This window comes from Dermacentor andersoni, chromosome 7, assembly GCF_023375885.2.
Source record: "Dermacentor andersoni chromosome 7, qqDerAnde1_hic_scaffold, whole genome shotgun sequence".
Lineage (NCBI taxonomy): Eukaryota > Metazoa > Arthropoda > Arachnida > Ixodida > Ixodidae > Dermacentor > Dermacentor andersoni.
The window spans coordinates 146,319,581-146,332,110 of NC_092820.1; the positions used below are offsets into that span (position 1 = coordinate 146,319,581).

General features: G+C 44.2%; 1 protein-coding gene across 2 annotated transcripts in view; it reads right to left on the reverse strand.

Moving 5' to 3' along the window:
* The window catches only part of puf (ubiquitinyl hydrolase 1 puf), a 99,389-nt gene that overhangs the window by 54,626 nt on the left and 32,233 nt on the right, over nt 1-12,530 (reverse strand). For both annotated transcript variants that reach the window (XM_055072257.2, XM_050180836.3), the window contains exons 20-26: nt 10,497-10,579; nt 10,282-10,436; nt 8,472-8,748; nt 6,816-6,901; nt 5,604-5,831; nt 3,364-3,579; nt 2,422-2,616 (exon numbers count right to left, since the gene is read on the reverse strand). In XM_055072257.2, coding sequence (XP_054928232.1) covers nt 2,422-2,616; nt 3,364-3,579; nt 5,604-5,831; nt 6,816-6,901; nt 8,472-8,748; nt 10,282-10,436; nt 10,497-10,579 — 1,240 coding nt within the window. The remainder of the gene's footprint in view (nt 1-2,421; nt 2,617-3,363; nt 3,580-5,603; nt 5,832-6,815; nt 6,902-8,471; nt 8,749-10,281; nt 10,437-10,496; nt 10,580-12,530) is intronic.

The following is a 12,530-nucleotide window of genomic DNA, read 5'->3' on the forward strand; positions in this document are numbered from 1 at the left end:
GACATTTTCAAGCCCGCCATGTATATCCAAAGCTAGTCTTGTGACGGGTCGCTCAAAGCTACGAAAAAAGACTGATGCGTGCATACAAATGGCGTTCCGAACAAGGATCATACAGTGTTTCACAGAGATGGCACCATGAACAACACTAATCCCGCGCGCTCGCTTTTGTTGGTGAGGTGGTTTGCCGCCTTTCTGAGGGTTGTGAAGCCGCTGTCAATAGTCGCCGACCGATCTTCCGGACCTCATGGGGACCGAAAAATAGTCCCAAAAATTGAAGTCCGAAAAACTCGTTCAGCCCAAAAAATAAAATTTATTAGGCTTAGGGTGGCTTAAAAAATCTCTAATAATGCCCTGCCTCAAACTACGCTTGGAGTTTATCAGATTTTCTTGGATTTATGTAAGAGTTATGTCGTCTTCGTAAACAGTTGACAAGAGTCTCACTGCATTGGCAATTTCCATTGGCGGTTATCGCCATGCAGATCGAAGAAACGAGCCACATTATATTTCCACAACTTGGCTCTTGCGAAGGCACAAGAGGTGGGCGCTGATCACACAAACGCGAAGCTGCGCGAACACACAAAGATGCGACGTCTCCAAGACATACTTGCTCAGTGGACAGACCACGCGCAAAATAGCAACCAAAACAGTCAAGTACATTTTTTTTTCATGCAACCCGGTTATAACGATTATTAGTTATAACAAAGGAATTTTTGTGGCATTTGAATATAGTTATAAGTTGGTTTGACTGTACCAGATATTCGAAGCACAAGTCAAATTATTCCAACATTCACTATTTGATCTGAAACTTAATATTTGAGTATTCGCACACCCCTACATATTTATTTATTACCACAAGTTGAACAGTTTACTGCAGGTTTGCGTACACAATAAACCAACCAGCTGATCAAAAATGGGCATGTAAAATGCAAGAGGCAGCTCTACAAATAATGCATACATGATGTCTTTTGGATATGGTACTACAAGCTTTGAGTGACTAGCTTGATAACATGATGGAACCCAAAGCAGTTATATTAGACCAAATTTACTGAAGCCACTGGGCTATTTATTGTGCTTCAACAAATTAATGATCAAATCAGCTTTTGTTTCCACTAACGTCACTCCAACAGTGGTGCATTAGCTTTGATTTCGCACTGCTTTTCAAGAAGTCTGTTTTGATGGTGTTAGGCCTAACAAAGGGCTGTGTTGTTGCCTTGGAAATGGTTTGATTCCTGCCTACAGAATGTAGGTGCCAGAAGGTGCCACAGAATTTAGCACTGCCTGTGCATTTGCGATGTGAAGTGCTTTACTGTCTCGCAGGCTAGCACACAAACTAGCACTCAAGCTTGCCCTAGTTGTTTTACGTGCAGTCAAGCAGCTGGAACATAATATTGAAACTGTCTATTACTCACACTGAAGAGAAGAAAACTTTACTTCCTATAGGTTTCATGCTATCCCAAAATAAAGGGTGACGATGAGGCTGCAACTTTCCAGCAGAATGTGCAGGCAGTGACAACCACTCTGTCACAGCAAGAACAGCAGCACAAGCTGGTCCCACTTTGTTATTCACTTTAACCCACACCTTCTTAAAGCATTGTAGCAAGACGACAATTAAAAAAAAGAAACATGGAGAAACAGGTACCAACCATGTTTGCACCCCACAGCATTACGGAAGAAACTTGTAAAAAGGCTTGTGCGAAATGCCTTTTTGATTCAGTGCAGGAGTCAGACTCATTTTGGCACCAGGTGTCTCAGAAATGACCGGGCAATTCTCATAAGCGCTCCAATAAAAATTACAAGGTTAAATTCTTATCGAAAATTCATAATTTTCTCTGCTGGCCTAAAGTAATTGTGCTAATCACCGATTATGAATCGTGTAACTTAAGTTGATGAATTAAGTTCTTTATCAATTTCTTCAAGGAACACATCACAATTACAGAATTTAATGAAGTCAGTGCTCAAAGCACGTTGACTTAAGCAGGTACCCCGAACACCAGAACCAGTTTTGAGACGCCTATCTGCAAAGTTGTCATGAAATGCATGACGTACCTTTTATTTATTTGTTTATCAATCACACGGGGCTGTGAACTAGCCAAGCCGTTTTAAAGACGACCTTTTCCGCAGTCCTTCTTTCTGTATCTTGACAGAATGAAAATATAAACTTGATTTGATTTGAGTTTATATTTATTTTAAGAAGCCTTCCTTAGGGCACTGATATCAATGGCAGACAAACAAGGAACGTCTACGGGGCCAACGTTTTGACAACACAACCTGTCTTCGACAGTTTCCCTGAAAAAGTAGCCTTGTCACTGTCCGTGTAGCTGTCCCGTTAGGATTCCTCAGGCACTGCGGGACGAAACTAGGTTGACAGCGAAAGCCGATGGCTCCCAATATTCTCTGCAAGGTGCTGCAATGCAAACTCACCCCAGCCCGGTTCCGTGTCCGGACATTGCCAAGTAGCTGCATGAGTGAGAAGAGGCACTCCAGGTAAGTGGGCCGCAGGAGCACTAGGGTGGGGAGTCGCTCCCGGGGTGGGCAGGGAAGCAGGCTCGCCGGTTCAGGGAGACCCGGTCCCGCCCGCCGCCTCTGTCGGGCGGCTCCTACCGACACGAACACAATCTGCGACCGCACACAGGTTAAATGTAGTCAACGCTAGATAACAGATAATCGGAAAAAAAGGGCAAAGTGCTAGGCCAAGAGTGACCTTCTGTTGAAATAAATAAATATGACATGCAGCGCCAGTTGCGGTGACATGAACACAGTCTGTGAATGCACCAGGTTCAAAGTAGCGAATGTCAATGATGAGACAATCGAACGAGGCAAAGCACTGGGCCAAGAAGACACTCCTTCTGGAAGCTATAGATAAGGCAAGAACAATGGTCCCTCCAACCTCCATGCAGATTAGAACATGTCAGTATTGAATGTCTGCACTAATGTTCCTGTTCCTTGGTGAGTCGGCAACATTCGTGACAAAGCGAAACGCTGTGCCTAAACTGAGGAATGCTTCTCCTACCAGACTGCATGAACTGTCAGTGCTAATTTTTTCATTCCTTGAAGAGTCGGTCACATTTGTGACGAAGCGCTATGTTCAAAGTGATGAATGCTTTTTCTTCCAAACTGTGTCAAATGTCTACGGTAATGTTACCATTCTTTTGCAAGTCAGTCACGCTCGTGACAAAGTGTCGTGTTCAAAGTAGCAAATGCTTCTCCTCAATGACAGAGCTTGCACAAGCAGCAGTAAGGAGGTCATGCACACCCACACAGCAACAAAAATGTAGCTCTGAATTACCTGGAGCAAAGATGAGATTGACGACTCTTCACCACAAAATCTGGGAAGGGACTCTACTTCTAGATTCTACCACCAACCTGTAGATCCTTGAAGCCGAGGTCAGCCAAAGGCTTCTCGTCGAGGTCAGTGGTGAGCTCTTGCCCCTGGGTGATCATGCGCAGGCAGGCCGCAGCACCACCCTCGCTGGCGGCCTGAAGCTGTGGCTGTAGCTGCGGTTGCAGCCCTTCCCACCAGTGGGCCACCTCGGCACGCAGGTCGCCCACCAGGTCCCAGCTCTGGAGCTCTAGCGTTGTCTGCAAACACACGAATGCGCATGAGTATGCAGCACCGGGCCAACAGCCTCTGTAAGTGATGGATCAGAGGTAGTCTGGACCACCACTAGGCCATCAGACTGCCACTCGTGGGACACGAAAGAGTCATCAGACCACCAAAGCGTTTTGCACATACACAAAAGGCCACTTCGATTTGACTCCACTTTCTGCAAAAGTGCTCGACGATGCTTTGTGAGGCGCCATGCATGTTCATGTGATGCGAGTGCAGCATGGCACATGAGCACATGAAAACAAAGCATAACCGTGCAGCAACGAGCGAGCTGTGTCCTCTACTGTGAGAGATTAGGCGCCTTTCTTGAACGCATGCAGGAATGGGAAGCACATTTGCTTTTTACTGTTGGGGTAACCTATGTGGCAGTAGTAGTACCAGTGGAAGTACTGCAAACTCTAGGGAAATTTCCCACAATCTAGAAAAATTTCGCACATTGATGTTGAAATGATGAAACTGCTGACGTGACGGCATCATCTTTATTTCACTCACTGCAAATTACCTTCAAATTCACCTGCGAACTGTGACTTTTTATCATAGAGCAACACAGTGAACGCATTTCTCCAAGTAAACGACAGGATGTGGATGCCCTGGGACCTTTAATGAAGTACTGTTTCTGCAGTTTTGCAGTTCATACCGCTAGCAGTAATACTGATGTCTTTGCACTCTGAATTAAGTATCTGTAATTGGTGAAACTTATGCTGGAACACCAAACAAAGCAGGATGGGCAAACCTGGGCACTACAACGTGATCATGGCAGTAGACAGCCGACTACGCATGCATATACTAAAATTCACAGAGAACTGCCCACAGGCAGAGCAACCTTGAAGAGACACAGTGGTCATATGTTTGGGGGAATTTTCCTTTGGAGGAAAGATAAAAATTATCCACAATATTCGTACTGTACTGTAAGCATGATGATACTATATCAGTAGGCGGCAATAAAAAAGATTGTTCACATCTTTTACATTGATGTTCTGAAGTGGCACACTGTTCTGACATTGTTACATTCTGTAAGGAAGGTCTGGCACCCATCTTCCTTACATTTCAAATAAGGTTCCGTGTAGTCATGGTACTTTGGTCTACGTGCAGAACAACTTTGGACAGCAACAAAATATGTACGAGGGGGTACCCAAAAATAATCGGAATAATTTTTAAAAAGCTATTTATTCATTTTTTTACAAAACAACCTTATAACCTTCAACGTAATCTCCATTACACTTAATACATTTGTCCAATCTGCAATTCTATTCTTGGAAAAATTTTTAAACCTGTCTGTTTTGATGACTGATAGCTCCTCTCTCATTTTTTCCTTCACCTCTTCTACATAGTGAAATTGCAGTCCTTTCATGTCCTTTATTCAAAAAAACTAAAAAATATGTTGATAGAGCGAGGTCAGGCGAGTAACTTGACCTTGCTCTGTGCAATTTTATAAATGTACAAAATTATAAATTGATTCTATAATGCTTGCAGTCTGTTTGCATAACACAAACAAAATTTAACATTACATAAATCATGTTGACAAACTCAACCACATTTTGCAAAAATATAGGGTAATATAAGGATATCTTTTTATTCAAGTTGGAAGAAAACTAGCCCCACAGGTTGGAAGCACTGTATGGTGGCAACAAAGCATTTGCCCAAGCTCATTGGGAAATGAAAGGAAGTTAACACAGTGTAATAATTAAAAACCTATGGTCACGTCCTGCCAGGCACTGGACATGTGCTCAGCTCCTCACACCAGCTAAACCGACCGTTTCAATAAAAAAGCACAAAATACTGCTGCCCCACCGCCACTGATCAACAAGTGCAATGCTGCACCGTCTGCTTCAAAGAGCTCACTCAATGCCTGCGCCGCCTGCACTTCCAGACCAGTCAGTGCCAAAGTAGCACGGGTGGCGCACCACTTTCCATGCCACTGTCAAACCGAGGACACCATAGCACCGCCCTTCCTGAATTAGTGCAAGGAGTGCAGCCTAAATTAGGAGAACCGCACCTTGTGCGAAAGGCCCGCAGGCTGGCAGACGATGCGGAGGGGGCAGTTGCCCACCCCCCTGGGGTCCTGCAGTGCAGCGCCGTGGGGACTGAGACCGGCGCCGTCTCGAAGCTGCCACCGGCGCAGGTGGAAGGCGTAGCGCCGCTGGAACGCCTCGAGGTGAAGCTTGAGCAGCTGCAGGGCCCGCTGCACCACTGTCAGTGTGGTCTCCTCGGCCTCTTGGGGATGCTGCAAACGAGGTGAAACTAGGTTGGTGGTGCCAAAGCTACTCCGATTGACTGGTTGATTGACTGATTCATTCGCAAAGCAACATTCTAAGCTATGAGATACACAAGTGTGGGAGGCCCTCAGGCTAACGTGATGTAACATTTTTACTACAATTCCTTTTCTTTTTCCCACTACGTTAGTGGTTCCAGCAGCACACACTCGAGCCCAGAAAAAACTACTGAAACCAACGAAACACCCGCAATAATCAATAGCAAAAACTACCGTACCTAGCTTTGGTGCTAAACTCCAAGTCACCTTGTGTACAAGGGTAAGGAACACCAATACTGTACTATAGTGAACAGTTTATTCAAAATCACTTTATTTGAAATATTGCTTTATTCAAAGCTTTTTGTATTCCCACATCACCAAGACTCTCCCGTAGTTCCTCTACTTTTAACAAAATATTGCTTATAACAAAGTTATTTGCTGCTTAGATGAATTTGTTACAATGAGTGTTTATGGTTCCAGCTTCACAGTAAAAGAACTGTGCAAGTGTGCATCATGTTGTGAATGCTTGAAAAGTTCACCGTATACATCAATAAATGTTTCATAACCAAATAAACATCCCAACAAATTTTTTAGGTACCCACACTTGATGAGACAAACTGTTGGACTATTTACAACAACCCATGAGAACATAACCCTATAAAACATCACACCACCAACCAACAAGAGCCGCACTTCAAGTTCACATCAAATGTTTTAGTTGATTGAACCGCTTGTTTCGATTACTTCACTTGTTCAAAATCTTTTCAGTTTCAATTCCTCTTGTGTGCACGAATAACTGTTTGCATGCTAGCTTCTTGATTGTTTTGCACACGTCGTTCACAGCCACTGCTATCCATTCAGTCTCGTTTACTTTCATTTGCACTTGCGTTCTGCAATGACACATCTACACTCCCTCTCACTAACGCTCCATGACAAATGACTGGCACGTGGTCTTACCTCAGCAAGGCTGTCCGCTGCTGTTCGTAAGCTGTGCATGCACCTCTGTGCAAACTCTTCTTCCCTCTCAAGAGTGCCCTGGTGAGCTGCGAATTAGAAAATAAGGACAAGGTAAATTTTCGAATGCAAAATACACCACACAGATGAATCATATTGCCAATGGGAGTGGTCACATGCAGTTCTTTGGTTTCTGCCCGTGACCACTCCCACTGAATTGTTGCCGTTGTCAGCTTCCGACTCTCACACAAGACAAGCTTACCGAATCCGAAACCTTGTGAAAGCTACTGCCAATTTGATAGTGAGACAGCTGTGTCTCATCAAATTACATGCCCAATGGTAATAGTGCAGTACGATCCCAAATCTGCATAAGCACCTGCAATTGCTCTGGAGTGCACGGCGACACACATCAACGTGAGCTGCTTGGATCAACTTGAGCTGGGTGGTTAGATTTGACGACTACCGGTCAGCACTACTGTTGTCCCTCTAGCACTGCTTTGTACTCTGGGAACAACTTTGCCCAATAAAAATTGCCCATTCATTACTTAGGTATTACTTCTAGTAGTGTTTACTATACTTCTAGTATAGTAAAGTTATACTTTATCTATATATCTATACTTCTATCTATTATCTATACTTCTATACTTCTACTTCTATACTTCTTATCTATTATCTATACTTCTAGTAGTATAGTAGTGTACATTATACCATGACATTTTTAACATCAATTAAGGCACTGTCTCATTCTCTTTCTTCAAATCGGCACGTATTCTGTTATGCTAGCAGATGAGTGGTTTATCTGACATACCTATTTTCTTTCAAATATGTATACAAATAGTATTTCCTTGCAACCGTGATACGCACCACTTGAGTATGTTCAATTTCGATGTCTGTTTGAACTTACACCCAACTTATGCTCACCACAAAAAATGCCTCTAAGCACCACAGGTACAACAAATTGAAATAATTATGGAGTTCTACACTCCGAAGCTGTAATCTGGCAGTGACGGTTGCTGTAGTGGGAGATGTGTTTCAGATTCATTCTGACCAGGCAGGGTTGAGGTGCATCATTATTTCTCTACAATAACGAAAAAGCCACTCTCACCATGAGAGGAGGCTTGGTAAGACAGAGAAGATGCAACAACGAAGGACAAGTGACAATTAGCTGTGATGACATGGATTTTGACAGCATCTGCTTGAACCTAGTTAATCTTTTATTTTGTTGGTAAAGATGGACTGCGTCGTATGCCAATATGCTTAAGACCTGACCTTAGTGGTTTTCAAAATCTGAAGCGGCCCACGGGCCCAAGTACGAGGAGGTAACCATGGAAACCATGACATCACATGGAGGTTTTTGTGCAAATTTCTTTTAAAAATTGAAGTTTGGCCTTCATCTTCTCTTCCAGTAATCAACCCGTTACCACAATATTAAAAATAGAGTTTTCAAAGAACACCTTATCCGCCTACACTGATTTAGTATGCCTCTTTATTGTACCTCTAAGGGCGTACACCACAACTGTGTTAGATTCCATTCTGTTCGAAATGCAGCTGCTTCAGCTGCGGTTTGAACCCACAACCTCAGGCTCAGCAGCAAAGTGCTGAGGAGACGCCACAACAGGCGCAACTGTGAACAATAGACAAATAAAACCAGGTTTTCACCGTGGAGGTAGAAGCTGTTGAGGTACTGGATGGCCGCCATGCTGACGTCGGTGCTGGAGGCCCTGAGCGCGATCTCCCAGAGCTGGTCGATGCCGCTGGCCAGTTGCGGGGAGGAGCTCACGCAGTGGTCCTGCTCCAGGGAGGAGCCAGAGGAACTGGAGGGACGGGGACTGAGCAGCACTGACTCGATGGGCGGAGCCACTCGACTCGAGCCGCTCAGCTGCTGCAGCAGGTGCAGCGCCGTCATGCTGGTCGAGGCGGCGGGAAGCTGGGGCAGCTGCACAAGAGAACCGTCACCAAACATGATCGTCGTCTTTCTTTGCGACAACAAAAGCATCTGTTACTGGCACCATAGGATGCGTAACAATGTGAGGAATTGCGACGCTCTTTCCTGTCCTGTCCTCCACATTGTTTCACATGCTATTATGCCAACAACAAGAATGAACCAGCTAGCCTGGCAAAAAGTAGTGATACAAAAGTTGTGGACCCAAGAGTTATTTGTAGGAAGAAAGTTCCAACCAAAGAAAGATGTTCTACATACATAAACACACACAAACACGGCTGAATCTTGACATAACAAACCGAGATGATGTAATAAAGGTACTTTCATGTCAGATGCTGCTTTGCACAAAGAGTTTCGATTGTGCCAAAGAAAGTTGATAGGGGGACAGCTGCCACCACGGGTAGCTCAACTGGCACCGCATCACACATATTGTGCAGAGGTTGTGGGTTTCGCATTCACCAGCAGCAAATTGCCTTTTCATATACGTTATCATCTCTTTTCATTAATATTTCTACTGTTAAATAATGCTGTTATATGACGTTGTAATCCGCTGAGACAAGTAGACAAATCCCCTTGTCGAGATCAAATCAAACTGTGGGGTTAACATCCCAAAGACGGACACGGGCAACAAGAGACATGGTAGTTTGGGGTCTCCATGTTGATTTACAGTTTTAGTCAATCAGTAAACATAATGCAGTTTCACAGAATACCAGGTAATTGAGGACATTGCATGAGCGGCCACACTGGTGGCGTCACTTAACCATAATATTTTTTTCTTTAAAAAGAACAACAATGTAATAGAAAAAAAATGGTTCTAACACACTGTGTCTGGCCAAAAAGTTGCAAAATGCCGCTACCAACATTGGTAATGCCGTACATGTCTCTGGTAACCTGGTATTCTTCAAACGGTAATATGATTATGGAGAAGCAAAACTATCATTTTGGCCACCTGGAGCTTAACGCACATCTAAGTACACAAGAGTTCTTGCATTCCGCCGCATCTGAAATGCGGCCGCCCAGAAATGAAACCCAGAAGCTCATGCCCAGCAGCAGAGCGCCATAGCCACCAAGTCGCAACCTGCGGATCATGTCCCCTTGTCGAAGCATTGGCTCCAGGCTGAGGATTACCCCTTTTGCCTACTCCTGATCACAGCCCGTGTAAAGTGTGTATGCAACAACTGTAGTACAGTAAATCATGTAAATGCATAGACTATGGTTATCTAGATTCATCCAACTGGTTACCTTGCCTTGTTCTTGCATGTGCTTTTGTACAGTGCTCATCTTGCAGGGCATGATGAATGCAGTTGAATCATATGACCATTGCTTGTGCAATAGACCGATGCATTGCTTTCATTAAAGCTTTCAGTTGGGAGTACGCATTTGTGTGTCCGATCCTGTTTGTTGCAGTGTTCCTTGCCCCGCTTGCACTTATGCACAAAAACCAACCCATCCAGCTCCCGATCTTATTGTGCAATGAGAAAATGCAACAGTTTCCTGGCACTACCAACATTTAGCAAAGCAATCTACCTTGTGCAGAAGCAGGTGACGGAACAGGTCGGGACTGAGGGCATGCTGCTCCTTGCTGCGGACTTGACTCAGGAGCCAACTGAAGAGCTCGTCTCCGCACTCCGGATCCAAGGCAAGGCACGACCAGAGCACGTCCACTTGGTCTCGGCTCAAACCTGGAAGTTGCGCAGAGTTACTCAACCAACGTTCAAGCTAAGTTGGCGATTTATACTCACCAAAGTCGTCGGGAGACCCAGCTGCGGAGAAGATGCAGGACAAAAAATGTAGCCGCACCTGTATCTGTTCCCTGTGCGTGTAGCTGCAAAAAAAGAAAAAAGAAAAAAAAAAGAAGAAGAAGAAGTGACCTGTTTGAAAATGCACTGCAACTTCAGAAAATGTTAACCATTACTAAAAAAAAAAAAAAATGGCAGAAACCAACTGGACAGTGATTGACAAAAACAGACCTGCTAAGTTGTGCTGCTATAGACACTTATTGGTTAGCTCGTTAGCTCTATTACAATGTTATGAGATGTGTGGGTGCTGTGACATTGCATTACTCAATGATCAGCCTGAGTTTGGCCTAAGTTAAAACCACATTACAACATTTGCGAGGACACTTATCGTGCGCTGGTGTCAGGATGTCGGGAGTAGAACCAAAGAAAGCTTTGAAATATAGCTAAACATCATTATAAAGAAGTCACATCTGACATAAAAATAGTTGCATTAATCTGATATTCCTTATAAGAGTACACACTGATATCAGCAAAAAACAATTAAGACAAAAATTAACAATTGAGTGTATGTGAAAGATACACAAGCAGGGTGCCTCTGATGAGAAAGCAAAGGGTCTCCTGTCGATTTTGATTACCCACTGGTGGCCTCTCATTCCTATAATGTTAAGCGAAACACTTTAAATTACAAGTGCACTTTGCACTGTTGTTAATGTGCAACCGTTTATACGATATGAACACATGGGATCGGCACGTTGTGCTTGCCAGCAGCAGTCCAGCCAAGTCGACCCACTGGTGAAAACACATGCTTGTTCAACGTGTGCCACTTCAAGTTGCTACTGCCGAGTATTTGACATTTTTGCTATCAGAGTATACATACTTTGAGCTACAGAGCAAACAAATATTCGTTTAGCTGTAACCGATATTGCCTCGTATACTGCGTTTTCGGTTTCATTATAGAGTCGCCAATAGGTAATTCTGTCTCAACGGGAACCAGCAGAAAGCCCAAATATTCGAGAGTTCAAAGTACCAGATTCGCTAGAAAATTCGCCAGATTCGCCACCAAAACTGGCTACTACATCTAGTAAGTGTGCAAGTACAAGGTAAGTGTGTACATCCATTCACACAGTAGCGCATTTACTCAAACAATTATTGCACTTTTTTTTCCTGAAACATATGCGCAAAGTTGGGGGGGGGGGTGTTCATTATGCGGGGTAGAATTTTGATTTTTCCCATCAGACGCCGAATTGTACTATGGGTCTCCTACATCCCGGTAGCGAGTGTGGGGTGCGATCATTATGCGAGGAAAAGAAATTCACTCTTTTATTGGAGAAGTGGTGGGTGCATTCATTACATGAATGCATTCATTATGCCAGTAAATATTGTAACTTATACTAATCTTCTTTGGACCATACATAATTAAACTTCAGTTCACAACACCATTTTAGGCTCCCAGCTGTCTGAACTAGTACAGGTCGACTGTAGATTAGAATAATTCCACAGGCAATGTACCGCAAACAAACGAGTGTTCCACAACTCAGTAACTTAGGCCACACTAAATTTCCTCAGCAGTCTTGCAAGCCACATTTAGTGCTACAGCTCAGACCACTTATAATGTAAGCCCGCATAGTGCAGGATCAGATGTAATGCATGCTTTTCTGACTTCCGTTTATCTTCCCAAGAACTCAATGCACATGCATGTTACTTTTAATGCAGCCCCGCGAGACAAAATACTGGTTATAATATGGTTGCCGGAAAATCCCGCAGGCAAGCGAGGCAGCGAGCGTGCTTCTCGACAAGATGCACTGGCCTAGGGGAGAGCGATGAGGACGATGCAGAGGGGACGCTGCGCAAGCGAGCGAACAAGGAATGCATGAAAAGAATGCAGTTACAGCGTGCTGGCCCAGCAGGTGCATGGAGGTTGCCTAGGCAACAAAGCAGCAGTTTGCTCCGGCCGCTTGTCAGTGGCACACGGTCTGCACCAAACGCGTGCATGCTGTTGCTCTTTGGCTTTTCAGTAGGGGTGTGCAAATACCAAAA